Source organism: Prunus dulcis, chromosome 7 (assembly GCF_902201215.1).
Source record: "Prunus dulcis chromosome 7, ALMONDv2, whole genome shotgun sequence".
Taxonomy (NCBI): Eukaryota; Viridiplantae; Streptophyta; class Magnoliopsida; order Rosales; family Rosaceae; genus Prunus; species Prunus dulcis.
Genome location: NC_047656.1, coordinates 1,667,950 through 1,685,866, shown reverse-complemented (window position 1 = coordinate 1,685,866; position 17,917 = coordinate 1,667,950). Strand labels below are relative to the sequence as shown.

The following is a 17,917-nucleotide window of genomic DNA, read 5'->3' as shown; positions in this document are numbered from 1 at the left end:
GGCAGCGTGGGTAGTTCTGGCTGGTGAAGGGGAGATGTGTTCCAGCACTGCTTTGCACCTATCCTTCCAGATCTGCCAGCAGAAGTACGCGATAACAGTTAGGCATCTTGATCGCTCCTGTGGGGTCTTCCCTTTCTTAATAACATTCCCTAACCATTGGCCGAAAGATGTCACTGCCTGACGATTTATACGAAGGTTGAGGGAGCATCCGAACCAGACAGGCTCCACCCAAGGACAGAGGAGAAGGATGTGTTCAGCCGTTTCCGGGTGATCATTACAGAGCGGACACATGGGCGATCTAGCGATTTTCTTTTTGTGCAAGTTTGCCGATGTAGCAAGGCAATTTCTGAGAGCTCGCCACAGGAAGTTTCGAATTTTTGGGGGGACATCCGCTTTCCAAATCTGCTTCCAAAGCCTTGGATCAATCGCCATTGAAGAGGATGGGCGTGGATTTCTTCGTCTACATTCAGTATTGTGAAGCCAATGGTAACCAGAGCGCACAGAGTAAGAACCATTCCTTTCCATAGGCCAAATCAGTCGGTCTGGCAGTCTGCTGCTACCGAACTTGATTCTTGTAATTGCACGGGCATCACTATCAGAAATGGCATGCCTAATTGGGTCCAAGTTCCATTCATCGAGCTCCCTGTTAATAATAGCTTCCACTCGTAAGTTCCGATCAAGAGTTTCAGTAGAATGAAAGCGAGGACAATCATTTAGAGAGTTTGGCAGCCATCGGTCAACCCACAATCTAATATGTGCCCCGTTCATAACTTGCCAATGAGCACCACGAAGTAGGATATCCCTGCCCTTAAGCAATCTTGCCCAAGCCCACGAAGTACGACCACTCTTCTTAGCTTCCAAGAAACTGACATTGGGGAAATATCTACCTTTAAGAACTTTAACCCATAGGGATTGAGGCTCCATCAAAATTCTCCAGCATTGCTTTGCGAGAAGAGCTAAGTTGAACTCGTGGAGGTTGCGAAAGCCCATTCCCCCCTCATGTTTAGGTTGTCCAAGGGTGTCCCAGTTGATCCAATGGAGCTTTCGATTATCTCCATTTTGCCCCCACCAGAATCCCGCCAAAACAGAATCAATTTCTTTGCAAAGGGTGGTAGGGAATTTGAAGATATTCATGGGATAAGCTGGTACAGCAAGAGCCACCGATTTAATTAAATAGAAAAACTCTAAGTAAATTTAGGTTTTAGCCACAAAAAAACTTTCACTTTTGACAGAAAAACCTCTCAACTTTCAAATCAAGGACATGCAAATATAAAAGATTCCTTAGGAAATCCAAAAATAAATAAGGGCAATTTTGTCCGTTTTGGCTTCTTATAAAAAATTTCTCCCTCCTTTGGGTTTTTCCAAAGCCTCCCAAAACTCTATCTCTAAACCAATAAAAACCGGTACTGAAAATTGATTACTTGTATGTGTTTGAGCAATTGCAATAATAACTATATGCCGAAAATTTGACTTTGCAATGGAGCAACATATTTGGAAACAAAGAGTCGTTTTTGTTTGGTGGGTCGGATTGGACAAGACTGAGGGCTAGAACTTGACCAAACTTTGAGTTTGTTATTTGGTGTTATACTTAACTTTGGACTGGACTAAACTTAAGTCCAATGCACAGTTTGGTACAAGACTAGACTAGAGTGCACTGGACCTCATTAATTTGTTTTTTTTTTTTTGTGTTTATTAAATTATTTAATATCAGAAATAATTAATTAAAAAAACATGCACAAAATTAAAATTAAGAAAGCCCCGTCACATTGCTCAAAATATATCCAAATTTAACAAAGCAATTAACTACCTATTTGCTTTTGCCCCCATCAAAATACAAGGAAGTCCAAAATATAACAAAGTAATTCTTTACATAAACTTTGAGTAACATGATCAATTTCCATTTCTGAGAGATTTCTTTTTCAGCTTAGTGTTCCAGTAGTTCTTTACATTATTGTCTGTCCTCCCAGGAAGTTGATGTGCTATTATAGACCACCTGCACCACAGAATCCATGGCAAAAATAGTGAAAGAGGATTAGTGTTCTTGCATTGGCAACAGAAAAGGAGGCTTGGGGCTTCTCTTCTAGCTTGCCAATCCATATGATCTGCTGGGTTGACTTTTGGCTATGAACTGAGTTTCTTCATTTTGTCATATTAGTGAAGGTTATTGGGTCACTGGGTATTGTCACTATAATAAGCACATTTGGTACAATTAGGAGCTAAAAGAGCCCCTATATTTTAGCTTTTTGACATGAGTACAACAATTATAAGCTTGTTCAAAACTCACAAACTCTTAATCCAAAGGTTAAATCAGAAAAACTATGAACTGGAAACAAAGACAAAGCAGATCAGATCGGATCGGATGCCATAAAATAAAGATTAGTGAGAATTTTTCTTCTAAATTCCTCCCCCTGAAATCTATAACTCATTGAAAACAGCAGTTTAAAACCTATGAAAAAGGACAACGAAGCTGCCATGTTAAACAGCAAGAACAACAGTGATATGATGTATTAGCAGAAAAGATGGGGCTTGGAAGGAGGATTTGAATGAACCATTGTAAACAGCTAGAAAGTCTGCATAGAAAAGACCTAACCTGCTACCTATGGTTGCATGAAGCCTGACAATCAATTCGTCCTCATGGGGTGTGAAGGACTCATGCTTGAGATTAGGCCTCAGGTAATTAGTCCACCTAAGCCTGCAACTCTTCCCACATCTTGTAAGTCCTGTAAATACTCATACATTAAGTTAATTAGCCTAGAAATGCAGCATATAATCCAGCAGCATCCCCCTGCCAATCTGTCAAGAAAGAATCAGGGAAAAAAAAACATAGAAGTAAACCTGCTTTTTTTGGAACAGCAGTCCAGTTACAGGTTCCACATGCTTCGACCTGTATTTAAACTCACCGTCTTATCTGTGTTAATCCAACCAAAACATAAACTAACTTAGAAAATCAACAACAATAAACTAAAGTAAGATTTGTTAATCCAACCAAAACATAAACTAACTTAGAAAATCAAAGAAATAGAAAGATTATTTACCAACCTCTGCATAAGCATTCCACATCTCGTCGCTATCAACCTCTACACATTTATTCTCATCATTCCAAGCAAAACCACTTTGGTTTAACATGAATGATCCGGATAATTTATATCAATCTACACCGATAATAAAAACACCAACTCAAACAATCATCCATGTGCATATGTTATAAACAACTCAATTTTAACATGCTTTTTTTGGCTCAAGGGACTAGAAAAATCACTAAGAACGCCATCTTTTTAATTTAAAAAGATCAAACAAATTTCCTTTTAAAAAGAATCAAATATGCCATTCTATCATCAGAACCACAAGCCAATTGGCTAAGGCCTAAGATCAAATCAGCTACAGAGAAGAAAAAAAAATAACCACATCTGCAGAAAAGTTATTCCAAACTAATAACACTGAATGAAAACAATACAAAAATTTTAACAGCTCCACTAGATGGACCTAAAAGATAATCCTAGGCCTGATTTTGATGCAATCAACCAAATGCACACACCAACACAAAGTGATGAACCTCAACAATGCAAGAGAAACTTATTAATGAATCATCACACATTCCTCAGATGGGGACAAGATGCTAAAACCAGAAACGTAACAACATAATAGGTTTGAGCAAAACATATCAGCTGGCAAAGAGGTCAAATCTTGAAGGTAGTATGTTTGGTGTTACAAAACAAGGGACATCAGGCCTCAAACAGATTAGTGGATCATAGGCATTGGCCACGATATTTACTTTCAAGGAAGAGGAAAGTGTTCACCTGTTTTGATTTAGTCCTGTGATGGTAGGGTAAAGTTTCCCATTGGCTTGAGAACCATTTGTGGTCAACAAGTCAACTTTCTTTGGTGTGTGAGAGTGCCACTGTTAGCAGTTTTGTTTAAACCCTAACAGACTTATGAAAAATAGATAACTTGTGCCCCAAGTTACTGACTTTAAACAAGTGATTGTGAATTTGGGTAAGGAATATCTCCCAAGTAAGTTCTTTTATTGCCTCAGACTGGTGAGGACTTCACAATTTCTCACAGTAAACTGGTAGTTCTGGCAAAAAAATGAATGAATCGGGCTGTTTTAAGGAAAACTGTCTATTACACAACTTTCAAACAAGAGAGAACTGACATGTCTGAAAGGACAACAGAACATTGGGCTTCGATTTCTACTTGAATTGTTGCCTGTGACTTAGGCTAGCCTCGATGTATTTGTGCTGGATTCAAACGTCAGCACCTTCAACTAATGAGTTTCAGCTGGAAGTCGATACCCATGTCGAGATGGGCAGAGCTTTAATCTATTCTAGCCATGGGGAGGCTTGTTGGATGGGTAGAATTGAGATTTCTTCAATCTAGACGGGATTGAAAGTGGCTGGATTGATGATTGCTTACTTGGAGCTACACTACAGTACCTGTTCTGCTTGATTATGAATCATCCAAGAGCTATTCTGGCATTTCTAAGAGACCAAGGCATCTCAGTAACTTTGTTGAGGTTTTCATATTATGAAAATCCCGAATTCTGCTTGATTTGGCTTATGTTGAACCAAATTTGTAACGAGAGGAATCTCGTTTCCTTTTTAAACTATTGTGGGGGCTTTTTCGTTCCAGCAGCTACAGATGGGCCTAGGTTGCCGTAAAGAGCAAATGGCTGGAGTTGCCCATGTGTCTGAGTTCAAGAATCAGGCCCCAAGAGTGCTTTGAAAGGTTCGTGGAGCCTTAGGAAACACTTTGGCCTCCTTCACCAATAAAACCAACAGTTGCTTACAAATAAATATTTAGACTTGGCATAAGAAGTTTGTGGCATTGGAGCTGAGCATTCATGAGTTTAGCATGAAAGAGAGAGAATGCTTGGATTTTCTATGAGAAAAGAGGTTCAAAGTAAGGGGAGGGGGAGTTTTGTGAGGATTTGTTGAGGGAAGATAGGGAAAGATGAAGGTGGAAGAATGGGTGGCTTTAGTAGATTCCAAGCAACTTAATGAAATCTTCGTCAGGCTCTTGGGTGGCTTGCCAAAAGAGAAAAATGGGAAGAAATGGAAGAATAGAGCTTGAAATCGAAGGGTTCCAGAGGTGAGAGGTGATGTTTGCTCTCTATGGATGTGTTTATAGGAAAGAGAGGAAGAAGATGGAACAACACAGCTTGAAATTAAAGCTTCCAGCAAGGATGTTATTCGCTCTAGCCAGAGGAGAAAAAGGAAAGAGATGGAAGAATATAGCTGGACATTGGAGGGTTCCAGTAGTGAGAGAGGATGCTTGCTCTCCCTGGATCTCTTATTTTGCTGGGTAGAAGGTGCCTCCTTTTATAGGTGCTGGAAGCCCCCGATTTTATCAAGTCTTCTTCTCCATTTTTCTTCACTTTCTTCCATTCAATCCGCTTTGGTGAAATCTCCCCAACCCTAGCACATAGGAGCAGAGCTTTTTGGGGTTCCAAGACTTTCTTGCGGTTGGACTCCTCCATTTGGGTAAGGTGTCTCTTGCTTTTCCTTTTTGTTTTCCCACCAGAGCTTGCAGAGGAAAGAATGGGTAAGGGTGCTGGTCAAAAGCTAATTTACTTCCAGCAACCTGTGCATATGAGCTTGCCTTGGTTTTGACAAGGTGCTGGAAGTAGCTTGTGTTCACGTGGATTTGCCTTGGTTTTGACAAGGCGCTGGATATTTTGACTGATGTGGGATATTTCTAAGTGTTGTGGGCTATGTCTATTGGATATTTTCTAAGATGTTTGGGCCTTTTCTTAAGGTGATGGGCTATTGGGTTTTCTCTCTCATGCTTACCCATCTATTTGGGCTCAAGGAATTAGCTTGAGTTTTGGTGCTCCTAAGCAGCCAAAATTTCCACTCCTTGGACCATCAATGGGCCTCGTGAATACTCGTAGCCATCCATACCACAACCCGCTCAACTAGCCCCATGCATTCATGTGGCTTGGACCCACTTAAGTTTGTAGCGTGGCGTGGTGCAAAAATAAGGATTTTCTGCTTGGCGTGGCGTGTTATTTGGTGTGCTTGTGCTCGAGGTTTGCCATTTTGTATGGGTATGGCCAGGCCAAAATGGCAATTTACGGGATAATGAGCATGGGTTCATAGAACCAGTACATTTTACGAGCTTGTTATGACCTTTCTACGTGGCATATTGCACATTTGCTTGGCGTGGCACGTGTGCAAGCCCATATAACGAACTCTTGTATACCCAAGTCGGGTTTCTTCCCAAGTTAGGTGTCGTACGTACTGGGCTACAAATATATTTGGGCCCAGCCTTGGATTTTTTTGGGCCTCAACAACTGCTTCTTTAATTTGAACTGAAATCAAAAACCTGAGTTCTGGCTGATATGCCTTTTATAAATCAAAGAGTTTGGTTGCTTCAGAGTCTGAAGACTTTTGAGATCGACTGGTCTTGTTTTGAAATTGTCAGTATAACTTTGAGAGTCTTTGTTTTGATTGAATTTTTGGCTATCTCTTAACCTAGGTCACCTCCTCTCATATTTACACATTGTCAACATCAACCTTGGTTTGCTTGAACTTCGGGGCAGAGAAAACTTGGGACGATTGCTTCCATTACTAACTAGAAATACACCAAATTCTTAGAGAATGTGGGTTTAATTTTTAATGTCTGGAGGGTAGATCTTTTGAAAGGATTTTTCTTCTTCCTAAGAAGAAACAAGAGGAGTTATTATTCTGGCAAAAAGAACCATCAACAATCAGTTTCTTTGATGGTCTATTTGCTTTTTCTGGCAAACAACTCTCTTGTCTTCTGTTTATTTCTTGAAAAACACATCCTGCTCTGATGCAGAGCCCTCATGAGCATAGAAAGGAAACTTGGCCGCCCTTCTTTTCTGGCTTTTTAAATGGTATGGAGAGTGTTCTTCTGATTAACCTGTTTTCATTAACTCCCCCATCACTTCCTGTGCCCAGTTGAAAACTTTGACTTTCAAAGTCACGTGGGGTTTTTTGAGAGAAAAAGATCTTTCAAAAATATATGCTGATTTGACATCTGGAATTGAGATCAACGGTGATGATCAAATTCTTAGGCCTTTGGAGAGATTTAGAAGCTGGGCCTAATCCTGAAATCAATTTAGAAAACTGATTTGTCCAGATTAAATCACCATTTTAATGGCAATTAATCTTTAATCTATGAATTTAATCCTTACTAATTGTTTTACATAGGTCTGGGCTTTTAAAACTATCTGGGCTAATTTCTAACTTTAAACAGAGCCCAGACTCTTGTTTTTTGATATAGGCCAATAATAGATTGGGCTAGCGCGTGGAATTTAGGCCCAAACAGAAATATATTTTATCCTAAAAAAAAAGAGGAAAGATAATGAACTAAGGCTAAGTCGGTTTCAATCTTAGGTATGATGCTATTCTTGCAACCCTAGCAAGTCGAATGGTCTTAATTGTTGCCCAACCTCCCAAGTTTTTGCGCTCCTAAACTTATGTATTCAATTTGGAGTTTTTAAGGGATTCTAAACGACTTTAAAAATCCAGGGGTATTTTCAGGCTTTTAAAGTAGTATAAAAGTTCCAACGTATTCAATTCAGACTTTCATGGAATTTGATAAAGTTCATACAAATTTGGGTGTATTCAAGCCAATTTTTAAAAAACACGATGTATTGAAAATGTTATAGACTTTGAAGGACATACATAAAGTAATAGAGTTTGGTGAATTTTGATGGAATGTAAAAGGGATTTCAAGCCAAAACAATCCTAGCTTTCCCTGCATGGGATTTTAGTGGATTTCAAATATGTCCATGATGCACATTCAAAAGACACAACTATAGCTTCTCTCATGCTTAACATCAAAAGACCCCCGGAGGTTTGGGGTCATTCTCAATATGGGCCCCGAGTTTCAATGTCATCAATTTACACCTCATGGTTTCAAATTTGACCAGTTTAAGTCTTCCGTTAAGTTGATCATTTGGTTAGACGTTAACTAATGACGTGTCCACTGTGGGACCCACCCACTACCCAATTCAAAAAATGAATTTTATATAAAATAATAAGATAAAATAAAATAACTTTAAAAAACCTAAGAGTTGCAGACCCCAGCCCCTTTTCTTCAACTCTCAACTTCGTTGGCTTCCTTCCTCTCCATCTCCAACACTCTTTCACCATCTCCATAACCATATAATTCCCATTAAAAACAAGCTCAACCCAAATCCCCACCATGGACAGGGCAAAAAAAACCCACAATCTCTCCCACAGCTAGTATCGAATTGACCCATTAATGTTGGAGGGCAGTGGAGGAAATGGAAGACGTGGATAGATGCAGAAAGAGCTAGGATGGAGAGATGCAAACCCACCATGGATAGATGCAGAGATATTGGAAGAAATAGGTTATTTATGGTGGATTTTTTTAGAGTGAGATTTTTTTTTTAATTTTAATTTTTAAAAAAAAATTGGATTTGGTTACTGCCATTTTGTTTTGTTTTGATGGTGGAGTGTGTTGTGTGTTTTGGTGATTTGGTTGTTTTATCTTTCCTTTTTGAAATTAGTTGTTGTTTGCACAAAGAAAGGAGGTTGTTTCGATGGTTGCCACTGCTCATAATATCCATGAGCCAATATCGCCAACCGCCAACGCCTCCCTCTTGTGCCATTGCCAACGCCTACCTAAGAGTTACAGCTTGTATCATAGGGGTTGGGCCTCTAGGTGGGGTTCTCCATTTTTGTTTGTTTTGTGTAATTTTTTCTATGATGGGATTGTTGCTAGGGTTGTATGGTCAGGGGTAGGGTGGGTTGGGTTGTGGTTTGGGTGCGACTGGGTGGGTTGTTGGTTAGGTTCAGTTGGGGCAGACGAGTGGGTAGACAGAAGAGGTTAAGAATGAGCTGAGGAAAGGTAGGGAGTGACGACAGATGATGGGTTGGCGTGGGGAACAGAGAAGCGGCTGGGTTGGTTTTTTTTCTTAATGCTTTTTTATTTTATATATATATATATTTTTTTTTTTTGGAATTGGTTAGTGGGTAGGTCCCATATTGGTTCCCTTCTTTCTAACTACTGTTTGGTTATAAGGTGGGTCCCACGACTGCCACGTTAGCATTTAACATCTGACTTTAACTGTCAATGTAACGGTGGGTGTACATTGGTAATACTTTCAAATGTCGAGTATGAAATTGATTTAATTGAAACCTTGAGGCCCATTTCGATATTGACACTAAACCTCCAGGACTAAAGTGTACTTTTTCCTTGTTTTAAAATGGGTTTTGCTTTGTTCTTTTTCAAATGTATATTGGGTTTGCTGCATTTGGTCTTTTGCAATTGATTGGAAATTTGTTCTCTTAGCCTATTCCTCACTGTAGTATCAAATGAATTTTCTTGTGTTAAATAGAAAACAAAAGGTGCATGAAAGCGTGAACAACATTCAATTGTGCCACATGATAGGTTCATTGTTTTTTACATTGGTTGTATTTTTTTTATTTTTTATTTGGCTTAACATTGTAAAACGTCCCTAAGGTTTACAAAACTATTAGATTGCATCCTTAATATTTTTTTGTGTCATTCGTGGTCCTCAAGTTTAGTATGTGTGATCACGCAATTATCATAAATAGTCCCTACAAATTGTTTTCATTTTTTCATTTAAAATTCATAAAATTTTGGTTTTTTTTTAAAAAATTTTATGAATTTTAAATTATTTAAAAATATATATTATATTTAAATACACGTGACACTATATTATTGTATATGTGGGATCCACATATATGCCACATCAACAAACTAATAGAGTTTTTAAAAAATAATTTAAAATTCATAAAATTTAAAAATGAAAAAACCAAGGGTTTAGGGTTCATAAATGATCCTCAAGATGAAAAACCTTCCACAAATGGTTTTTTCATTTATAAATAATTTTAAAAAGGAAACCAAAATTTTATGAATTTTAAATTAAAAAATTAAAAAATTTCTCAGGGATCATTTGTAATAGGTGTGTGAACCTCAATGATATTTTGTGATATATATATATATATGTCACGTCAGCAAACTAACGGAATTTTTTACCAAACCTAATGGCAGGGACCATTTGTGATCGCACATACTAACCTTGAGGACCACGAATGACAAAAAAAAAAAGAAAAAAAAATTAAGGATGCAATCTGATAGTTTCGTAAACCTTAGGGACATTTTGTGATATTAAACTTCTTTTTTTATTTGGTCGAAGAAAGATGATGATTTCAATGTCTTTGATACTAGGATCATTTTTGTATTTAACTTTTTATCATCAAGAAATACTAGGATAATTTTTGCAATGTCTTTTTCTACTTCTTTTACACGGTATAGTGTTCTAAAGGACAACATGTGTCCTACTCATGTAATATGTGTACAACTAGGACCGATATTGAGATTTTGAGGGCCCTGTGCGAAACTTAAACTGGAGCCCTCACATTATCTAATATGAAAATACTAAAAGAATAAAATTTCCATGACTTAATGTCATAAAATGATTTTTTTATAACAAAAACATCATCAATTAGCATGTAATAACGATCACAAATCAAATTCACAGTATTTTTAAATATTTTTATTTCATAAAGTTAAATATTAGTATGTTCGGTAATAAAATAAGAATAAAGCAAAAGACAGAGAATAGTGAAACATTCAAAATACCAGAAAATACCCTTAGTTAATTGAAACATTAAGAATTTAAATTATTAATTAAATGAGGATAATATGGTAAATTCATATTTTTATATTAAAAAATTAAAATTAAAAACAAAATCATATAATATGTCCTACTTTTGTGGAACATAACTACCCATGTTATATATATATATATATATATATTTTTTTTTTAAAATAAAATAATGCATGTGCCAAGAGGCTAATAAAATAAGAATAAAGAAGAAGGCATGAAATTTTTGTTTTTGTTTTTGTTTTGAGCGGGAAAAAGTACTTTTTTTTAGTAGAAAGCATATGGGTGTGATACATATTGGTGTTAGTTTAGTTGGATTTTTACCCTTGTTTTTTTCACATTTAATTTTTTAAGACTATTTTGTTACTATAATGAAAAAATATTAAAATTACAAATTTATTGACATCAATGATGACTCGAACTTGGGCCTTGTACCAAAGGATATACACTAGAAACCAGCTCCATTAAATACACTTTTGTGTTAGTGTGCTGAATGCTGTCTATATATACAATTTTTATAATATTAATATATAATATAAAGTATATAAAAAATTCGGTGGCCCTACAAAGTAGGGGTCCTGTTTGCACCATGCCAGGGCCACCCCTTGTGTACAACAATCATCAAGCCATACATTTATAGTATTTAAAAATACATATTTTAAAAATTGAAAATCATTTCAAATGGAAAAAATTATTTTTATTTTCAAAGTAAGAAAAAATAAATAAAGACTTCTAGGTAATTTTGGGTGCAGGGTCGGTTGTGGGGGATGCCATGCCAAGCGATGTTATAATTTGGCACGTGGGAAGTTAAATTAAACACGTGGAATTTACCAATTTCACTCATGCCCGAGCTCACCTAACTCATTGCCTAATCAAGCATAAACAGGCCTAAGCTATTACAATACAGCAAGCTCAAGCATAAGCACACAAATAACATGTAACATCAAGCAACTCCTTTTAGTGCCAAATCACACGACAAGCTTAAGTGGGCCCAAGCCACATGCATGTCTAGGTCTTGCTAAGCGAGTTGTGGAGTGAATGGTTATAAGGATCCATGAAACCCATTAAGGGTTCAAAAAAATGGAGGTTTTTGTTGGTTTATAAGTGTGATTGCTGAAATGTAATTAGAACAAAGAAGTTTCTATTCTTCGTTTAAAAGGCAGCTTTAGATCATAGTCCAAGTATGCAGCATAAAATGTAATAGTCTTGTGCCACTTGTCTTTATCTCATAGGGTAGTTAAATGAGTGCCTAGGATAGAATGATGTAATGAGGAATATTCCATTCCTAACGGTTTTGTCAGAGCACAATATATGCATGTTATATTGGAGCTGAGCTAATACAATCTTAGCTAGCTTCTTCTCCAATCTCTCTCTCTCTCTCTCTGAAATTCTCTCCTCTTTCATCTAGCCAATCTCTCTGCATTTCTATAAGCCTTATTACATTGATGATTGAATAAATATACAAGATAATGGTCTGTATATGCGAACAGTTTTGAGCTGCTTGGAAGCCCAAAAACCCAAGCCCATTTTCTTGAGCCCACTCAATGGGTAAGCAAAGAGAGCTGTGGTCTTCTTCCAGCCTTTATTACCCAATCTCCAATTTTCTTACAGCTCCAAAACCATGGTCATAAACCACTGCCACTCTTACTTTAGCAACTACTATCCAACCCCTAACTGCCCAAGACTAAAACCTCAGTTTACTGTGTCACCAACCTGAGCCCCTCATTCATTACCTGCTTGAGCTTTAGCAGGCTATAAGTGGAAGCAGTGGCTTACCCATAAGAGGAGAACCAGAACGAAAGCAATAGAGCAGGCTCTAATATCACTGCAAAGGTGGGAAGAAGTAGAGAAGCAAGAGGCAAACCTCCCACTATCGAACGACTTTACTACCAGATAAGATATTTGCGTTCTCTCTTACTTGACAAATTTCCACAGGCTTGTTATCATTTAGAGGGTTATTATAGTTTAATAAATCATGCCTGCTGTTTAGCACTCTTACTTTATTACTTTATTCCATCATATCATTGATCTTAGCATGCTTAACCCGTTTTGGCCACACTTTTTTATCTCTAAAATAAAATAAAAAGTATGCTTTATATTATTGCTCTTAGAGCATTTCCAGTAGTTTGCCCTTTGCCATGGCAAGGGGAGCCCTAGGGCAGCTACTATTCACGTGAATAGTGGCTGCCCTAGCCCCCTAGCAAAATGTGTTTACAGCAGTTGCTCTTTGCCATGGCAAATACTATTCATTTTTTTATTTTTTTCACAACTTTTTTTACTTAAACAATATTTTCGGATAATATTTTTGGGTTCTACGTGTCAATACTATTCATATTGGATAATACTTTTGGATATGATTTTATTTTATTAGTTGTATTTTATTTTATTAGTTGTATTGGTTGGTATTTATAGGGAAAAAAAAAAGCATGAGGATTTGGTGTTAAAAGTAAAGAGTATTGGTTGGTATTTATAGACACTGGCGGACCTAGAATTTTTGTAGCAGAGGTGCAATATTGACTAAGTATGAAAAATGATTTTTCGGAATAATCATTTTCTCAAGATAATTTTTTGTGGCTTTTATTCCTTACACATCAAATAAGAAAACTTGATTTTATGGAATTTTAATATGAAGTATATATTGACTTAATGAGCCATCATTTTTAGCCAAAATCGTATTTTGCACTAAAACAGATTTTTCATATTTTGAATTGGTGGGAATTTGATTTTCTAGTATTTTTATTTGAATCCAAATGGGGGGTACTTCCTTATTTACATTGTAAACTTAAGTAAATGGAGTAATATAAAAATAAATGAAAGTAAAAGGACAAAGACATTTACTTAAATGTTGAAAATGGAAATAAGGTACAGAGAAAAAAAATCAGTAATTTTTTTGGTATTTTTTTAAATTTTTATCCATTTTTTTTCATTTTTTTATTGCACAAACATTGGCTACCGTTGGATTGCTGGAAAAAATATGATCGGAGAGTCTAGCGAGCACCACATGGACGATTTAAAAAAATTTGGATGCAGGGCTGACGTCGACGTGACGTCAGCACGCTGACATCAGCCTTGCCCTCGGGCCAACACTCGGGCCAGCCCAGTCTGCTGGGTCCCACCATCTGCCCTTGTTGCTGGAAACCACTTTTTTGCCCAAACCGCCCTCCCCCCCAAGCCCAAGTCCAGCCTTAGCTGCTGGAAATGCTCTTATCACCTTTGATCATGCAGATAGTCAGAAGTTTATTGATTTATAATAAAATATTATTTATTTACTATTTCCATTGCATGTTGTCGTAAGCCTCCCCTATTTTATATAATAAATAGAGCTTGGACCTATAAAATTCATTTTAAATCACCTACACCCCAATTGCCCATCACTAAAATCTCAGTTTACTGTGTCACCAACCTGAGCTACTCATTCATTACCTGCTTGAGCCTCAGCATGCTATAAATGGAAGCAGTGGCTTACCCAGAAGAGGAGAACCATAACGAAAGCAATAGAGCAGGCTATAATTTTACTGCTGGAAACATTCAAGCTTAACCCAAGAATCCATCCCTCTCTCTTTTCCCAGAAACCATCATCTTCTTCTCCCAACAACAATCCTCTCATTTTTCCAGAAACCATTCTCTACTTTTTTCGCAGAAACAAGAAAACCATTCCAAGCCTCTAAAATAGCCTTTATCCAAAACCCTGTTTCAACTCAAGCAGACGCTCTTACTAAACTCATGGAGACTTAGCTCCCACGCCACAAGCCACTCAAGCCAAGCCAAAATCTCAGTTCACAATAACATTATCTGCTTGGTGAGAAAAACCAGAGTACTCACTAAGCCCAAAGAATCATCATTCTTTCGGAGTATTTTGGGACCTAGTTCTTGAACCGAAGCAAAGGGGCAACTTCACTCTCTTTACAGCAGCCCAAGTCCACCTAGAGCTGCTGGAACAAAAAGACCCCCACACTTCTTTAAGGTGACAAATTGAAACTAATGTATAAGTTTAAGTGACATTTCTACAAAAATACCATTACATATGTTATCACTATATATTTTAATTAAATCTCAAAGGTATAGAGAGAGCAGAGAGGCAGTGCGAGGGGGAAGGGAGGGATGGGGAGTTGCAGCTTTTTTATTTTTTACTTGGTTTCAGTCTAAAATTTTAGTTTTCTAAAGTTTTTATGATTTTCAATTTTAAAACCTTTTTTTTTACACAAATTTTAAACAAAATATGTATTTTTAATTCAATTCCACATGGCGTGTTGTTATTGGATATATGGGATCCATATAGTGCCACGTCATCAATTTAACAGAATCTCACGACAGGCACCAATTTGATGTACACAACATACCTTAAGGACCAACCGTGTCACAAAAATATATGAAGGACCAAAAATGATAATTGTGTAAATCTCATGGACCATTTGTGATAAGAAGCCTAAAATAAAAAATAAAAAAAATTTCTATTGAAAAATAAAATTTCAACATAAACAAGTTTTTTGTGGGTGTAGGAAGTTGTAGGAGAGTTGTTTTCTACATATGTATTTATAGGTAAATAACTAGCTGTTTGAAAAGGGAACTAGCCATTTGTGTTTTTAAAAAGTGAAATAAATGAGCAATGGCTAGTATATATAATTAGCTATCCTTTCTACCCAAAAAAAAAAAATGATAATAATTCCTTTTCTTTTTTGAAAGTGAAACAGATCAGTAATGGCTAGTGTATATATCAACTATATGTTTGTTTTAAAAAAAAAAAAATAGTGAAATAAATCAGAAACGGCTAATTGCTTTGAAAAAAAAAAAGAAGGTAACTTCTAGTTTACACTAATTAAATGTAATGGAAAAATTAAAAATTGAAAAGCAATGTTGTCCATGTACCCATAAGAGAGAGGCTGTAGAGTTATTATAGTGGGCCAGCTTATTGAAACAAATTTCATTTCAGAGTTCATTTTATTGATCTCTGAAATGAGCTATTCATCCCCAAAATATGAAATAATGATCTCAGAAATAAACTGAACTTTACCACTGCAAGTCAAAAATCCAATTTATTAAAATAAAATTGAAGTGACCCTCACCATTTTATTGATAAATGTCTCTCGTTTATAGGAAAACCCTTGAGATTCTTTCTTTTTTCGCAATCCATTTTCCTTGATACTTGCCTGCTTTGCTTTCAATCAAATATTTTGATTGCAAATCAACTTCAATGCTCAGTTTTTTTTTCTTTCTCTTTCTAGCGGGCTTTTTTTTTTTTTTTTTTCATGACAATTCATTTATTTATTTTTATTGTGAAAATTTGATGCCAAACATTTTTTTTTTTTGTTTTTTGTCAAATGATAGAAATATCACAATAGCCACACAGGCAATCAATAACTTGAACCCATATTCAAACCCAAACAAGGACCCACACAGGCAATCTATACAATATTATGATAATTGCCTTGGTTTTAATCATGATGATTATTTTATGATGCATGTTGTATATTGGTTACATGTACTTACTAGGTCACTTTGACTCATGATATTATACAAATTTGTGGTTTCAGGTAACAAGTGCATTCATGAGGATGGGAAGATATTTATTTAAAAGTTGATTAAATATTTTGTTTCCGCATTTTCTAAAAGCAACCGAACTTTGTTTTACTATAATGACGTTAAACTTACGTGTAAACAAGCTTATATTTATGAATTAAAATTTGCATCAATAAATTCCTATGATTTTTTTTTTTAACGGGGGAAATTTATTTCCTCAACTTGCTTAGCAGATTCACGTGCCATATTTCAATATAGTATTGACCTTGAAGTTGGGGTGTGACAATGTTTACCGTAAAATAAATAATATATTATGTTCCTTTTTCTACAAATTAACCATAAAATTTCTTAATTTATCTTCTACTTTGCTCCCTTAAATCATGTAGGTTAGTATCTAATATTTGAACTAAAAACTCCTACATTTCAACATTTTTTTTCTCATTCTCTTTTCATGTATGAGTTGGGTACCTTAATGTTGGAATTTACGAACCTTTTTTGTGTTTCTTCTCTATGTTGGAATATAAATTATTAACTTTATAGTCTTTAATAGTGTAGATGATAAGATTAGTATTCAACAATTTTAAAGTAAAAAAATTGTCAACTTATCACTCTCTGAGAAAACCCTAAGGAAAAAAGTCTTAGTTGTGGGCCCCTTTGGGGTTTGGTGACCTCCTTCCCTCCCTTATCCCCTCTCTTTTATCCCTTCTTTTCTCCTCCCCTCCATTTTTCCTCAAGATTGTTAGTTTATTTTGTGACAAGCAGTCGCCATGAAACAATGTCGTCGTCATGATAGTCACCGTATTTTGGCCCACGTACACAAGGAGTTGGCTCCCTTCGACATAGTTTGGAGCTCTAAAGAGGGGAAGATGTTTGGTTGCTTTGGGTTTGGGTTTAGCCAGTGCTGGACTATGGGTTTAGCCAGTATGACACTATGATTTTCTTCAGGTTGCCCGGAAGATGTGGAGCGGTGGTCATGACTCTTAGTTTTGTTTTAAACTAATAATTTTTGAAACTCTTTAGGAGTTTGTGTGATTTGTTTTCTATTTAGAATTTTTATTTATTTTTTGTTTTTGTCTTTCGATACGTATTTGCCATTTATGCCATTGCGCGGCGGATTTGTATTGTAGGTTTGAATACATGTGCTTCTGGTTGCTAGATCGGGGATTTAGTCATTGTTTGGGTTATGCGTGATTCTCTCCAGATCAATTCAACATGTTGTTGTGTTTGGTCATTGAAGAAGATTTACCCATATTCGGCACATAGTTGCTTTGTACTTTTCTTTGTTCATTAATAATATTCTATCGCTTTTTTTTTTTTTAAAGTATGGCATTCAAGAAAATTATTATGGTATATATTACTAATCAATATAAAATGATATTATGAAGTGGGCCAAAACGAATAGTTAGCGTGGTAATAACTTATTAACCAGTTAGTGCTTGAGTGCTCCTATTCAAATTATTTTTTAAAATTTTGTGTAGGGACCCCTCTAATGTGAAACATGGCTTTGCCACTGTACAAATGTTGTATCGCAGCATATCCACAACTATTCGATGAGCATGGAATTTCAATTTTATGAATTTGGTGAAGAGTGCGAAAGAGGAAATGACTTGGGTTACTACTATGCTTGGTGGGATTTGAATTAAATAAGAGTAATGCTATTTAGACACACAAGATTGACCACCTTATGTGGCAGCTGATATGGTCATGCCATGTCAATTAATGAACTCTAACATGTGAATTATAATTTTATTTCACAAATCAATAATCTTG

The 17,917-nt window shown here is 36.1% G+C and overlaps 1 protein-coding gene across 1 annotated transcript; it reads right to left on the bottom strand.

Annotated features, from left to right (window-relative positions):
* Positions 1-1,890: 1,890 nt before the first annotated feature.
* On the bottom strand, positions 1,891-3,126 carry LOC117634013 (transcription factor MYB35-like). The gene is made up of 3 exons (XM_034367910.1): positions 3,036-3,126; positions 2,591-2,720; positions 1,891-1,993 (listed from the first exon to the last, which is right to left on the bottom strand). The coding sequence occupies exons 1-3, from the start codon at positions 3,124-3,126 to the stop codon at positions 1,891-1,893; spliced, it is 324 nt and encodes a 107-aa protein (XP_034223801.1).
* Positions 3,127-17,917: the final 14,791 nt, after the last annotated feature.

Coding starts and splice junctions, on each gene's coding strand:
- LOC117634013 (XM_034367910.1), bottom strand. CDS start 3,126: ATGTTAAACCAAAGTGGTTTTGCTTGGAATGATGAGAATAAATGTGTA. Junction 2,721..3,035: donor GAATGCTTATGCAGAGGTTG/GTAAATAATCTT, acceptor GAGTATTTACAG/GACTTACAAGATGTGGGAAG. Junction 1,994..2,590: donor CATGCAACCATAGGTAGCAG/GTTAGGTCTTTT, acceptor TCTGTGGTGCAG/GTGGTCTATAATAGCACATC.